This window comes from Haemaphysalis longicornis, unplaced genomic scaffold (assembly GCF_048455015.1).
Source record: "Haemaphysalis longicornis isolate Haplotype H1 unplaced genomic scaffold, Haemaphysalis longicornis Haplotype H1 scaffold_2, whole genome shotgun sequence".
NCBI lineage: Eukaryota > Metazoa > Arthropoda > Arachnida > Ixodida > Ixodidae > Haemaphysalis > Haemaphysalis longicornis.
In genome coordinates this window covers 132,184,249-132,198,894 of record NW_027526295.1, presented here as the reverse complement: position 1 = coordinate 132,198,894, position 14,646 = coordinate 132,184,249, and the positions used below count along the sequence as shown (strand labels likewise).

Sequence of the window (14,646 nt, the reverse complement as noted above, 5' to 3'; positions counted from 1 at the left end):
CTCGCAAGCACAAACTGATAACGCCTGCGCAGTACGGCTTTCAAAAAAATAAATCGACCGAACTAGCCTTGCTTGCTCAAAAGGAACTGATTCTAGACAATTTTGAAAAACAAAATATGGTGTTAGGCCTTTTTTTAGATTTCACGAAAGCTTTCGACCTCATCAACCACCATATCCTCATTCAGAAGCTCGAATACTATGGCTTCCGCGGAAAAGCGCTCTCTTTATTAATTTCTTACTTACAATATCGGACACAATATGTCGACATTAACGGACATTGCTCAGCCGTAAAGCAAGTAACTTCAGGGGTTCCTCAGGGGAGTATTTTAGGGCCGTTCTTGTTTTTAATTTATATTAATGATATAGTTAATGTTGACAAATCTGCTGAGTATATTTTATACGCAGACGACACAAGTGTGTTTTTCGCTGGGCAGACAAGCGTCGTTTTAGCTGAGCGAGCGAATAGGGCATTGGAGCAAATAAACAACTGGGCAAGAGAAAATGATCTAAAAATCAACGTTAATAAGACGAAGGCTGTGATGTTTCACCCACGTCAAAAAGTGTTTGATCTTCCGTCGCTTGTAATGAATAACAGTGCAATTGAAGTCGTTCGCCATTTTAAAACTCTTGGAATCATTTTCGCAGAAAGTATGTCGTGGGACGACCACGTTACCTACCTTACGCAAAAACTTTCGCGTGTGGCTGGATACTTGCGTCGCTATTGTTCATCTTTTCCCGTTTCAGTGAATACTCTTCTCTACAATTCTCTGTTTTCTTCGATCATAAATTATGGCGCCCTGGTTTGGGCAACAACAACAGCTGGAAACATTGATAAACTATCGCGTTTGCAGAAACGTGTAATCCGCATAATAGCCAAGGCACATTACTATTCTCACACAGCAGAACTGTTTAGAAAATTTAACATTATCCGTGTGCACTCTTTATACACCTATAGACTGACCCGTTATTACAAGTCGGAAATAGTTAAGCACGACAATTCACTAGCTGAATTAGCCGGGCTTACGACGCACAATCCTGCGTATTGTACAAAAAATCCCGAAAAATGGAAAGTTAATGTTTGCCGCACTAATTACGGAAAACAGATGTTAAAATTTCGCTTGCCGTCAACCCTGAACGAACTGTACGAAAAACATACTCCAGATGTGATAAATAAATCATTTAAAGATTTACGCAAAATATTTCTGTGAACCGAAAAAAAGTGCAGGTAGCAATATCCTGAGTTCATTTTCTGTTTTCCGTCATCTGTATCGTTCCAGTGCTTCTTATCGTGCACATTTTGTGCTGGCGCATGCTATGTTTTGGTGTAACGCGCATTGTCCTAGCGTTTTCTTTTATGCTTGTTTTAATCTTACGCATATTATGGACATCAGATTATTCTTGTTCTGTCATCTTGATATTGTGTAACTGTTATCGCAATTTTTGTGTGTACATTTGTGACCACAAGCAGCTGCGTCTGCAAATTCAAATCCACTGTGTTTGTGCTCCGCTTTTTACTGTATGCCTTGTAGGGTGCACGGACCCCTGTCAAGCCTTTTTTGGGCGTTTTGTCCGTGCCCCTAAGCATCCTAGGATGCTTGAATAAAGTGATTCGATTTGATTTGATTTGATTTGACATCACTCTTTGGGTCACCGGAGGTAGTGATGGTCGAATGCAGGATATTCAGGATGAAGCAGAAGAGGCGGACATTACGATGGCGATGGCCTCCAGGAAAGCTAAATTTATTGCCAGCGACTCTAAAACTGCAATTCGGAATTCCGCAAAGGGGCGGATCTCGTCCGAGGCCCTGAGAATTCTGGTCGGCTCCAAAGACCGTAGAAAGGTGAAAATTGTGTGGACGCCGGCACACTCTTTTCTTCCCGGTAACGAGAACGCTCACGACGCGGCTCGAGGTTTGGCTAACCGAGCCGATCACGTCAAGGAAACATCTGAGCACTTCTCGCGCGCTGGGATGGGGAGGGACCGCATGATCTCGTACAGAGACATAATTAATCATTACAGATTGGAATGGGTTAAGTATTCTGCCCCTCACTGTACTCTCAACAAATGACAGTCTATAGCATGGCGCCTCTTACAGGCAATTACATTCCCCAATCCGGTCATCTATAGCCATTGTTACCTGGGGCTCTACACGAGCGAATGTAAGCTATGGACGGGTAGGGCAGACCTGCGCCATATTATTTGCGAATGTCCCCAGGAGAAGAATTTGTTAGGTGCTTCGCTAATAATTAAGACCGAGGAGCAGTGGGAGACCGTTCTGCGCAGCTCAGATCCGGACGTACAGATCCGGGTTGTCCAAATGGCCGAAGACGCCGCCGGAGCCCAAGAACTTCTGGCCGCCGTCTGAGGGGGTGAAGAGACTCCGCCTCCTTTGTTTCAAAACCATGTTGGACAAATAAATGTTCTCTCTCTCTCTCTCTCTCTCTCTCTCGAAATATAGCTATTCTCGTGACATTGGGAGCTATCAAAGAGCCGGAATGCCTAATTGTTTAACTCTGCCGGGATTATCACATGCCCATGCAGCTGTTTGTGTATGAGGTGTTTTGAATGAGCTTGAGCGCAGTCATAACAGGCTTTCATGGAGGTAGTGTCCTAAGCGTCCGTGATGAGGCTGCACTTTGGTTTTACTGCCGGATCTAAACTTAGCGCCTTCTCGTGAGAGTAACTGTACTCGGCGCGTGTGCACTCCCGAACGTTTAGGAAGGCTATCCGGAAAATGTTTTGAGAATGCTTGGGCTCTTTGGCATATAGGTTTAACTTGTCGCGTAAGCAACAAAATCGGAATTTCTTTGAACATGCGATTTAAATTCATTTTTTCTATCAGGCACCTGGCATAACGCGTGTCGTAGAAATTTTATTGCGAACAATGCAAGTTCTGAAATCAAACTTCCTCTTCCTTCACTATGAAATTAAAGTTCTAGTCGTTTTACGACTGTAGTTTATGAGGTCATTATCATATTATAAAGGTACATAAATCGCAACGAAATTTTTCACGATAAGCTTCGGGAACACTGACTTGACTCGCAGAATAAGAATGGTTAATATGATGTTTCGCTTTCTCCTGCGTATATGTGGTCGCAGAAAATTTGGTACATAGCGATTATAGAAAAGCGGCTACCTTAGAGTTCATAGTGTCCTGATAACTTTTTTTCGTATGCTTTTCCGGACGTCACGCAAAAATTAACGAAAAAAGGTTTCAGGGCTCCAAAAAGATCAAATGGGAGGTTGATGAACGAATCCTCACAAACAACGAGGTCAGCGTTCTGCCCGGTGATTTTTACAGAGAAGCTGTTTATGACTGTGGTACGGTTACGCAGCGGCAGAACGAAATGCATGAACCATGGTTGATGAAGCGATGATTTAATGAGCGGTCATGATGGCACGAGCGAACTAAGGCTATTCTACATTTAGTACGTCGTCGTCTTCACTCAGGCCTCCAAGGCGCCGTGTGCCACTGCCGTCTCCATCGCAGTCTTGTAACACAACTGTGGATTCTTCGTGTCCTTCAAGGAATTTAGGGCAGGAAAAGCTTGGGTCCCAACTTTGAAGAAAAAAAAACCAGACGTTTGATAACGAGAAACGTTAGTCTGTGTGGATTCGGTTGTCTCGGAAGGGCGAGGCGTTGGTTGGTCTTAGTTTCTTTCGTTTGTTTCTTTGCCTGCTTGCGTTCTCACATGCATTAAAATAGGAGGCACCCTCAGAGCATTCTCCACTTTTCCCATGCTCTGAAAACAAACGCCTTAAGTCATACTTCTTCTAAATAAAGGAGATCAACAATCGCTTAATTTTACAGTTTGTTCAACTCGGCAACTTTTGTTCTTTATTTCGAACATATCTTCACTCGCAGTCCAGACTTGTGACTGCGTGATATGTGAAGACCCTGTTAAGGCCCTGTTCAGATTCTTTAACGTAAACTGATTTGTCTAGCACCCTATTCAGACCATCTACCCAGGTTGAACGACATCGAGGACCAACTAGTCACAGTACGACTTCCGTCAGTAGCTTGTATCTTTCTTGTGCACAATTGGTTACCTCAGACTGGCTGGTCATGTACGTTCACAGGAAGTAATGGATCATGATTATTCGTCACCGCGATCATTCAAGGCACTGAACTTTGACTGGGTTGAAAAAACTTTGAGACATCACCACGTAACTGCCCTAGTAAAAGCTAGCAATGTTTTGCTTCAGAGCAAGATATCACATTGGTCGACAGCATCCCAACACATCGCTTGAAATCTTCTCGACACGTATTCCACCATACAAATTAAAATGAGGCTACCGGGAGCAACGCTCTTAACCAGCTGCTGCTGAGGGGTTCGGCGGTGGATCGATTTATTGAAAAATATTTATTAAGGCAGGAAGAACAGAGGTCGAGGGCGTGGTGAGGGAAGAAAGCAGGGCAATGAAAGCCAATAACTTAAGCACTTGTTCACATTGATGTCTCGATTAAGTCCACTAGTAGAGGCAGTCGTAGGCCGAAGTCTCAATTCTGTCCATTGCAAAATAGTCCCAGCGTGACAGTCACCGATGGCGCTCTCAACCAGTCGTGCTAGCCCACTCTTTACTGAATACGTCGCTATTTGCGCGAGTAAGGACGTGTCCAGTAGAGTTGGCTCTGGTTGAGGGTTCGGGGCGGTGAAAGTACGGTGGCGATTGAAGGCTGGACATATCCAGACCCAGTGGCGGAGGTCGGCTGGGAGGCTTGACTGACAATGAGGACAACGCGGAGGAAGCCGAGGCGTGTATTATTTACGAACTGTTTCCTGTGGGAAGGCAGTGTTTGTTGTAAACTTGTTGATGAAGATCTGGCCACTACGTGGTAAGGGCGGAAGTTTACTTAGGTAGCCCGTAAGAGTAAGATTTTTTAGTCCTTGGCGTCTATCCATTTTGTAGCGATGAATCCGCAACGACGGAGATGGTGTAGCCGAACGAGACGGTTCCTCGGCAGAGACAGCGGGGTTGCAGTTAATATACACTCCTGTGCGGCCGCATGAGCCGCCTGGTTACTGGAAATGCGCATGTTGAGGGGATTTTGCGTTCGTCCCATGCAATCAGTGATAGCCCTTGGTGCGTCAGCGGCCGCTTGAAGGAGGCCTGTGCTTTAGCCTCTTCGATGATTGCTGAGACACGTTGAAGGGGGACCGATTGCTCCAAACTGTGGATGGGGTGTGCCGAGGCAGTCCGTTGATCACGCGCTCAGTGGCCCTATGTTGTACCTGTATAGTCTTTGTGTGAGTTTTATTGAGGTCGTAAGCCAGTGCCCGGTATGTAAGAGTGCTCACTGGGACGGCCCTGGCTGACGCATGCGTGGCGGCTTGAGTTGCTCCCCCGTATTTGTTAGAGGCACGGAATGTTTTTAAGGATGCCTTTCATATTTCTATTTAGGCGCTCTAGCAACGTGTTAGCGCTGTTTTTCGTTCCAATGGGCAGTCTTAGCAACATTATGGGGTCTGTTGAGGCAATTATCGTCTGGTTTGAAATTCTCACGGGGATGGCGAGGATCGACAGAGAATTTTTGCAGCGGTGCACTGCCAAGAGCTCTGTCTTCTCGGGAGCGAGCGTAAGCCCCAACTCGAACAATGATGACTCTAGACTGTGGGCAGCCACTTGAAGTTCGATTATTCGATCTTCCAGAAAAGGAAAGTCAGCTGCCTCTGTCCATATAATAATAGCGTCTGCATAAATGTTGAAGCTGGCCCCGGTTTCAGGGTCGAGCCGGCGAGCTACCCGGGACATTGCCAAGTTGAACCACAGGGGTCCCAAGATTGAGCCTTGAGGGACTGCTCTATCCAGTTAGTAAGTAAGAGGATCCCATGCCGTGTGATACCCCTGCAGTCGTATGGGGCGTATGCAAGAAATTACCATTCCAGGTTCGGGCTCGAGTGCTAGGGTAGGCTTGGGCGAGTTCCTCAACTATCGCCGCATGCCTAGCATTGTCAAATGCCTTTCGAAGATCGATGGAAATGACGAGGTCTGGATGTTCTCTGCTTTAATGAGACCGGTTCATGACCCGCCGTAATAGCCACAGGCTGTCGTCCGTCCCTAAGTTGGGTCGAAAACCAGTCTGGGCAGGATGAAAGTAGGGTCTTACGTATTTAAGGTAGTGGATGATGGGGATATTGATGAGCCTTGCGATTAGTTTGCACAATAGAGGTGTTAATAAGATTTGGCCCAGATTTTGGAGGTTATCGGCCGTCTTCTTTAGCTTTGGTATGGGGAAAATGAGTGTAAGCTTTAAATGGTCTGGAATGAGACCTTGCTCCCATAAAGAATTAATTTGAATGAGTAGGTGCAGCAGCGCCTCGGGCGGCAGATTACAGAGGTACTTCCAGGTCACGTTGTCGCTTCCGGGGGCAGATTGTTGTCGATGCAACCTTATAGCCGCGCGGACTTCTGCCGTAGTAAAAGGAGAATCTAATTAGGAAACAGGATTGTCGATGGGGATAATGAGCAATGGTGGTGGAGGTAGCATAGAAGCCGTAAGGGAAAATGTGGTAAAAGCCGTTTCCCCACATCCCTTGCCGGCGCCGTCAGTGCGAGGGTCTCGAACAGTGCCTTGCGGCTCTCCATTTTGCCGCTCAACTTGCGATGCAGTTTCCATAGGCGCGAGAGCCACCACTCGTGACTGAGATCGCTACACCTTGTCGCCCGAAAATCGTATTTAGTTGTCGCTGATAGTCTCAAATCAGGCAATATAGCCGGCGGATTGGTTGTAAATCTCTGTGTCATTTTGCGCTATCTCGGTAAATGCGAGTAACCTCGTGCACTCTCTGCCAGAGGTTTGCCAGATGATTGTCGATGTGCGTAGTGTTGTCCCCGCATTGGATGGTCTCTTGCGCTTGCGCATATGAAGTAGCAGTCAAGTTTCAAAATTTGTCCAGCGATGCCAGTGGGTTGGAGGCTAGTATATATAGTGTCGAAATTTGTTCAGTCATCAGCCCTGGTCACTGCTTTGGCTGGTCTCAAGATCTTCCTTCTACACTTTATGAGGATGGGCAGGGGGTCACTGCTTCAGGTAGCTGCATATAGAGTTGAGAGGTGATCGAGTTGGTAATGATGCCTCTCTAAAAACAATGTGCGCGCAAATTAACGGGGACAAGAACACATGAAGACGGCACAAGCGCTTGTGCCGTCTTCATGTGTTCTTGTCCCCGTTAATTTGCGCGCAGTTTATTTTTCGAGACGCATATAGAGTCCACGCTTGAACAGGTCCGGCAGTCCCCCAAGTGAGCTCGGGCGAAGTCTCGCGTTGAGCTGCATGAAGTCCGATGCGAGTGATTGCGTCTGGGTCGTTAATGAGATGAAGACCTGCTGTTTTCTCAGCATACTCCAAGGCTTTACCCCTAGGGTGAATTCTGTTGTATCCCCACAAGGTGTTGGGGGCATTGAAGTATCCAACCAGTAAAACAGTGCTGCCTCGAAATCGGGACATTAAACATGTAACCAGGTGAAGGAATCCGTAATGGTGGATGAGGTAATTGGCTTGTAATAGGCGGTCTTTCACCAGGTAGGCGCATATGTACTGCCACTACTTCGTGATCCGACGAGGAGAATTCAGGGTCTTGTATTTGCTGGTTTCCCAGAGATGAACGGACAAGGACGGCGACATATCCAGGTGGCGACATTATCCGCTGGTTCCGAGTGGTTTGTGCGATAGATGGGTTCACATGGGTAATATATGCCGGAATTTGAAGAGGGCTGCGGGTTTCTTGCAGTAATATGTAAAGTGGTTGGATCTGGATAATCGTCTGCTTTCGAATAACTTGCTGGTAAGAGTAGCTGCGGCAGTGCCATTGCAATACTGACGGTAACCCGTTCAGTGTGACTGGCTGTTGGGCCGAATAGGACACTTTTCGGGTGGTTCCTTAGAGTTTTCTCTCGAGGAAAGCGTTTTCAGAATGGACTGAACGACACTACGGATCTGATTCATCTGGCTGTCGATGTTTTTTTGGTCCTTTTTGCGCTCCGCTTGACGCGCAAGCCATTCGCGGTGAATGTTTGCACGAACAGTTGTAGCGCTAACGGGAGAGGGGATTCTCTGGTCGGTCAAGATGTAGGGGTTCGTTTTGTGCTATGGGATCGGGTGGGTCAAGTTTGGAAGTTAGGCAGCAGCTTTGACGTTGCTGTCGGCGTTGTTTTGATATCTAGCTGACGTTTAGGCTCTTGATTTTCTCTTCAGAGTTGTTGGTTCTCCTTCCGAAGCTTCTGTATATCCTACAGGAGGGAAGGATGTTGGCACAGAATGGCTGCCGTGGTCGGTTACTTTTTAGAGTTCGCATTTCATTGGCTCATGATTGATTTCGACTGATCCGTGTGAGTTCCATGGGCCCTACCTGCCCACGTTACCCCTCTGGGGTCATCCTTTTGTGGGTTAGTCGGGGGTTTCGGGATCCTGCTCGAACAGGTGGGGTTCAGCGGAATGTGTCCGTATTCTTTACAGGCCACGGAGTGTATCTGAGGGCCGCATTCTTCACTCTCGCTGTGCGGTTTGCCGCAAGCGTTACACACACCTCGCGCCGAATTAGGAGCGAGTCATATGACCAACATTATGGCAATTGTAGCAAAGAAGTAGTTTTGGCTGGTAAGATGAAACTGATGATGGCGATGTAGTATGTAACAGCCTTGGGAAAAGTAGGTGTGTCAAATGTGACCAATGCAGGGTTAGTACGTCCCAAGCGATGGCACGCCAGTATGTTAGCCTGCTCGCATCTTAGCCAGTGAAGGGTCTCCTCGTTAGATTCATTGGGTTCAATTGTCATGACTCTCCTCGTGTTTTGCTGTAAGGAGAAGCTTGAACTCTACCGGTATGATTTTTTTATCGAACCTGAAGGAGTCAAGAGGCGTGCGTTTCGTCGTACACGTTAATGTAAGTGCGGTCGCCAGTCGTGGCATAAGTGTGAGGCTAGGTCAGCTAAATACGACTGTGGGGAACTTGAACCAAATAGGTGCGCCTTAGAGATGTCATTCACGTTGTACTTAATGTGTAGCCTGAGCACGAGTTGGTATCGAGAGCGACTTACTGTATCAGAAAAGGGTCACTTGATCTTGTTCACGCATTGCAGAGTGGTTTCATTGGATGTTTATTGAGGAAAGTTTAGGGTTCATTTGGGGGTCTGTATCTCCGCATGAGAGGCCGAGGTTTGCGTGGAGGTGTGTTCTTCCATGGGAGACACTGTTTCGTTTTGTAACGATTGAAGCGCTGATGGAGGACTATGCGACCTGTTGCGCAGAGACGTACATGACCGACTTGAAGGAACGACGGTGCCACACTGGTAGAAATTGCTGAGGGTCGTTCTTCACAACGAGGCGGTGTTGTCGTAGTAGCGCATTCCTTGTGCGGCGCCCATGGCTGCAGCTGCACGTGCAGGAGCGGCGGCCGAAGCAGCAGTGAGCGTCGCCGTTGCGCTGCCTATAGGCTTAGCACCCGGCTGGGCTATTATAGCCCGCTTCGTCGAGGTAGATGAGGCTCTATGACTCTGTTTACCAGGCGAGAGCGGAACACTTTACGAGGCCGTTGACACCAAAACAAGGAGTTACGAAGTAATTAACTCACTTGTCAAAGCAATTATTGCGCTGCCGATCTGGAGCCATGCGGTCTGGTTGGATAAAGCACCGCTCTCCTATGGAACACTCCGTGGATCGCGAGGAAATCTCACCAGTGTGCATCATAGTCACAGTGAAGCCAACATTTTGGCTTTTTTGTTCATGAGAAGAACTTTTCTTTGTTATACTCCTTAATTGGTATTTTAGGGAAAGAAGTAAATGGCATATGAGTGAAAAACCATGCCAGGAGCGCGGCACACAAAATTTCTTTGGAACACTTAGGTCAATTTCTATGATTTTAATGCCAAGTCATTAGGCTGCCTTCAGTGATACTCATGAAATACTTTTTTTCTGCTTCATGGTACTGGCGCGTTTTTGTTCCCGTTCTTTTCTTCGTTTTTCGGCTCCCCTCACTGCATTCTTTGTCTCCTGTGCCTCGGCCTTGTTTGTCTACCCTTGTGGTCGATGGAGTTTAGGCAGTACGTCCAACGTAGAAGCACAATTTCTATCAGTCGAAACGATGCGAATGAGTTTTCAGCAATGTAGAACGGGCTTCTACCGGGAGACCACGGTGGAGGCAAGTTCTTGCATTCTTTGTAACTTTTGCACCGCTCTGTGGTGTGCGGGTGATCCGCAGCCGGCTGAGCAGGTTTTTACGGTGGGACCTAATGAGTAGCCTTCACTGAACAGGCGATCGCCTTCTGGGAGGGCGGGACGGAGGTGCCTTGCAACGCCTAATTGAGCTTTGTTTTTGTGCTCTGCCGGTATGACTTTGAGCGCAGCACTGGAGCCTCTTTTTCATTCTTCTCGGTGCCTGTCCAAGCATGGGAGATGTCACCCCTCTCCCAGTGCTGTGCCTCCAACATAGCACCGCTGATTTCACAAAAAAGCAATTTGTTTGGGTTTGGGAAACCATACTGATGCCTGATTCGCAGATTGTGCTTCATATTATGGAAATGTTATGAAAATGTTGCTGGTCCCAGTGCTATATTCTTCTGAGTGAGTGTAACCCACGCCTGTTGGTTATAGGAGCGTTTATTACCTGAACTTTATTTAAGGGGGAATCTTCGGGTACCTTCGGGTATGTAGGTTACAATAACAGAGTTTTGAATTACCCAAAAGTCCTTTTGACGCCAATCTACCCCGAATCAACTATGTGGTGCTTTGGCATGTGCCGCTAGCAACGACTAAATTTTCATATACACTCCACAGGGCCCAATCCTTTTCCAAAGTAGAGCTTGTTGGGGATATCACCGGAACAAATGCACAGCAACTCTACGGCTGCCCTTCGGTAAAATATGCACATGCTCTTCTTCTCACCGCAGTGGGTGGCGGATCGGCTGGCAGCGTGATCGCCAACCGCCTGTCGGCGGACGCCAGCGTGAGCGTTCTGCTCCTGGAAGCTGGAGGACTGGAGACGGCCTCTCGGCAGATTCCGCTTTTGGCACCGCACAACCTTGGCGGTATCGACGACTGGGCCTACTGGTCTGTACCCCAGAAGAATGCCTGCCTCTCATTTAGGGAACAGGTGAGTCCCCAGCTCGGGAAATGGTTGCTGTAACAGCTCACTCTATTTTGAGTTCAGTAGAGAACTTATATGCTGTAGTGAAGCCGCCATACGTTCCCTGTTTGTTCGAACTTGTCAGTGTTAGATTAAGCCGGTTTCCAGGGGTTACACGGGTACATTTCAAGAGCAAGGGAATTATTTCCTCACGTTGCTATTTCCAAACCCCTCGAAATTATGCTATGGGATTTGGGAGGTCGCCTTCTCGTTACGGAGCAGTGCGATGAGCCAAATGTCCCAAGATAACGTTGGGAACTCTACGCCATATAGTAGTGCATTTGTAGTATCTGTTTGACTGCTAGATGTTGGGCCCATACTACGTGCCCAGCTCTGCTGGGAGCTCCTTTAGGTGATGCAGATATTCATCCCACCTATTTCAGTCTTTTACTTGCCTGATTATCGTTGCAGACTTCGTTGTGATCACGTAACGGTGTGTTCCAGAGGTAGGTTGGTAAATGTAATTTGTAGCCAACGTATTCCTGCTTATTTCTGCCGGACTGCTGTAGTGGCCATTTACGAAAGGAGTATGCATGATTTTGTTTGGAGTGATTTGTGACGAGACTGTAATCTGTTTTGCTAGTGCAATAGCGCGGGCCGTGTGTTTTGCTTTACTCACATGATATCAAGACCCGTTTGCAATGACCCTCGTATAAATCTTCTTAGTTCCCTATAGCGTTGTGTCATGTGCGCCAATTGTATGCTTCCCATGTTTCAATATGTAAACAGTGTTTTAAGAGCGAAGCTCTTTAGCAAATCGTAATTTTTCTTGTCCGCAGCTAAAAATACCAAAATACGGCCGAGCGCCCGCACGTGGGCGCGAGCCTCGTGGCTACCCCCCGGCAGTTCGCTAAGTCAAGAAAATGTCGAGCGCTCATGTGTGCACGCCTCGCGGTGACCGCCCACCGTCCCGAGTGCACGTTTGCAAGCCAAGCATACCCACTTGTCAGATGGGCCAACATTAGCAAACAAACAAAAAAAAAAAAACTCCAGCGTTCGTCGTTATCGTGGCAACACTTGCTCGGAACGAGGAAAACAGGTCCAAGCCTACGCCCGTTCGAAGTGATGTTCAATCATTACCACTTCCAAAAAATAAAGGAAGCTCACAAGGATAGCAACAATTATGGAGTAAAGGATGTTGCAGCAGCAGCGAAGAAGCCAATCGGCTGCAATCGGGGACTTAAAGGCCAACTGCACTCAAATTTTCGACAACGTAAAAATAATGTCACCTAACAGTTCATATAAAAAGGGTGCGAAATGCAAAATATTGCGCTTCAAACATCAACGCGCGCGACGAAAACGGCTCGCGACATTGACGTTTTCGGAAGCGAAACTGAATAGAAAAGGCGGCCATAGCGGCGGCCGGACGTGACGTACGTGAGGGAACGGAAGCGACCGCGCCAGAGCCGGCGGCCGGTCATAGCCGCCTTCAAATGCGCGTGGTAGCACAGCGTTTCGCTTTTTTATATAGAAGAACTTCCACTAACGTTTGCCCATGATAATGGAGTTGGGCGCAATTCCGGCATCCCGTTGCTATCAATCGAGATGAAGTAGCTAACCCGACAGTAATTTTTCCCATCATAATAACTGCCGGAATGGCAATTTTTGGCATTGCAAGTAAAAAACGGACCCTGATTTACAAAGCCATTTGCTCGTATACGATATCGAATAGCAGCTTTTATTATAGCCGACCCCTCGGCTATCACGTCGCCCTCTCTGAAGGGAACAAATCGCACGCGGGCGGAGATAAATCACTATTTCTACTATACATTACATACAAACAGCTTCGTGAATATCGGCCCAGTATTTTGTCCCCTGTGTGCACATCGAGAATCGAATTATAAACGGGATCTGAAACTATAAGCCCGCCTCCAGAGCTAAATGACGCACTAAAACACGAAAACACTTCCTATCTACCGCTGTTTTCTACTTTAACCAGAGACAGGTACTGTTGAAAACGTTTTACTTTCAAATAAACTAAATCTAACGCTCAAAGTAGATACTTCACTTGGATATCAAACAAAAATATAATCTATTGTTTAGGAGAGGAGCAGTTTAGTTTTCGCACTTCCCAAATACGATGGCCAATATTTGTGCGGGTGTATTTGTTACTACGAGAAAGGCTGATTTTGGTTCACTTAGCTAGCGAGACAAAAGTCGCACAAATGTTTATAGCCGCGTGTACAAGAACTCTATTTGGATGGTAAAACTTTTGGAAATGTCTAAAGGATAGAGGTGGCGTTGGGCCAGCCCAAATGAGGCAAATATTGGACGCGAAAGTGCAAGTGGTCAATGATTTATAATATATCTTTCTTTTCTGTGGTAAATGCAATAGGAATGACTTATAATATATCTTTCTTTTCTGTGGTAAATGCAATAGAAATTGATGAAGTATCTCATGTGAAGTGGTCAACAAATGGTAGTGTTACCAAGTAGTTTTTCCCAGGCGGTAAAATCGTATGAATCGCGTCTTTCTTTTATAACACTGAACTGTCGTTCTGCAAAATCCAGAATAGAGGAATTAGATACCTTTTTCAACAGTCTTCGTTATAGTTTTTCAGTGATCATTTCAACCGAAACATGGTACGACCAGTTATCCCAAATGTATACGCCAGCGGCCTACTCTCATTTTTTTGTAACACGACGTCTTAGGCGTGGTGGTGGCGTATCAGTTCTTGTTGGAAGGGATCTAAACTGCTATCTTGAAGCTGAGTTCACATGCGTCACAGATGATTATGAGACGGTCGCAGTATTGCATGGTTCGCAAATGTTTGTAGGTTTCTACAGACCGCCAGCTGGGTGCTTGACTGCTTTCTACGCATTTCTTGAACGCATGCTAGCATTTGCAACAGAAAACAAAATTGAACTCGTTATCGGAGGCGATTTCAACATAAATATGCTGGAAACGGATACCAAACAAGACACCATGCTATCAATAATAAACTCGAATGCTTTTGAGGTTGTCCGGACATCCGCAACTCGTATCACAGATACGTCATCTTCACTGCTAGATTTCTTTATAACCAATCACGCATTATCATCTATAAAGGCGGACGTCATATCTGCCGACATCAGTGACCACCTACCGGTTTACGTGCTCATAAATAAGCAATCTGAACGTACGAAAAGGAAACAAACTAAGCTTTTTCAGGACGTTTCAGATGAAAATATGTTCAAATTTAGAACTATGATAATTTCCGTTCCCTGGACCAATCTATTAGAAAGTTGCGATGCCGACCTCGCCTATGAATCATTTATCGAGTCATTCTCTTCTGTTTACCACAAATGCTTTCCGGTAAAAACAGTTAAGGAAACCAATAAAATTCGAAAACCTTGGATAAGCAAAGATATTTACAAACAAATTAAACAAAAAAATCGACTGAATGCAAGATTTATTAAGACAAGAGATAGATCAATCTGGGCTGAGTACAAGCATAAACGAAATAGTCTCGTCACTATCATCAGAAATGCCAAGACAGCATATTATAATGCCGTATTTTCCCAAAATGCTGACCGGCCTGAC

The 14,646-nt window shown here is 46.4% G+C and overlaps 1 protein-coding gene across 1 annotated transcript in view; it reads left to right on the top strand.

Moving 5' to 3' along the window:
- The window catches only part of LOC144169238 (4-pyridoxate dehydrogenase-like), a 69,466-nt gene that overhangs the window by 17,860 nt on the left and 36,960 nt on the right, over positions 1-14,646 (top strand). Inside the window, exon 3 of the mRNA XM_077698295.1 lies at positions 10,888-11,090. Within this exon, the coding sequence (XP_077554421.1) occupies positions 10,888-11,090 (203 nt within the window). The remainder of the gene's footprint in view (positions 1-10,887; positions 11,091-14,646) is intronic.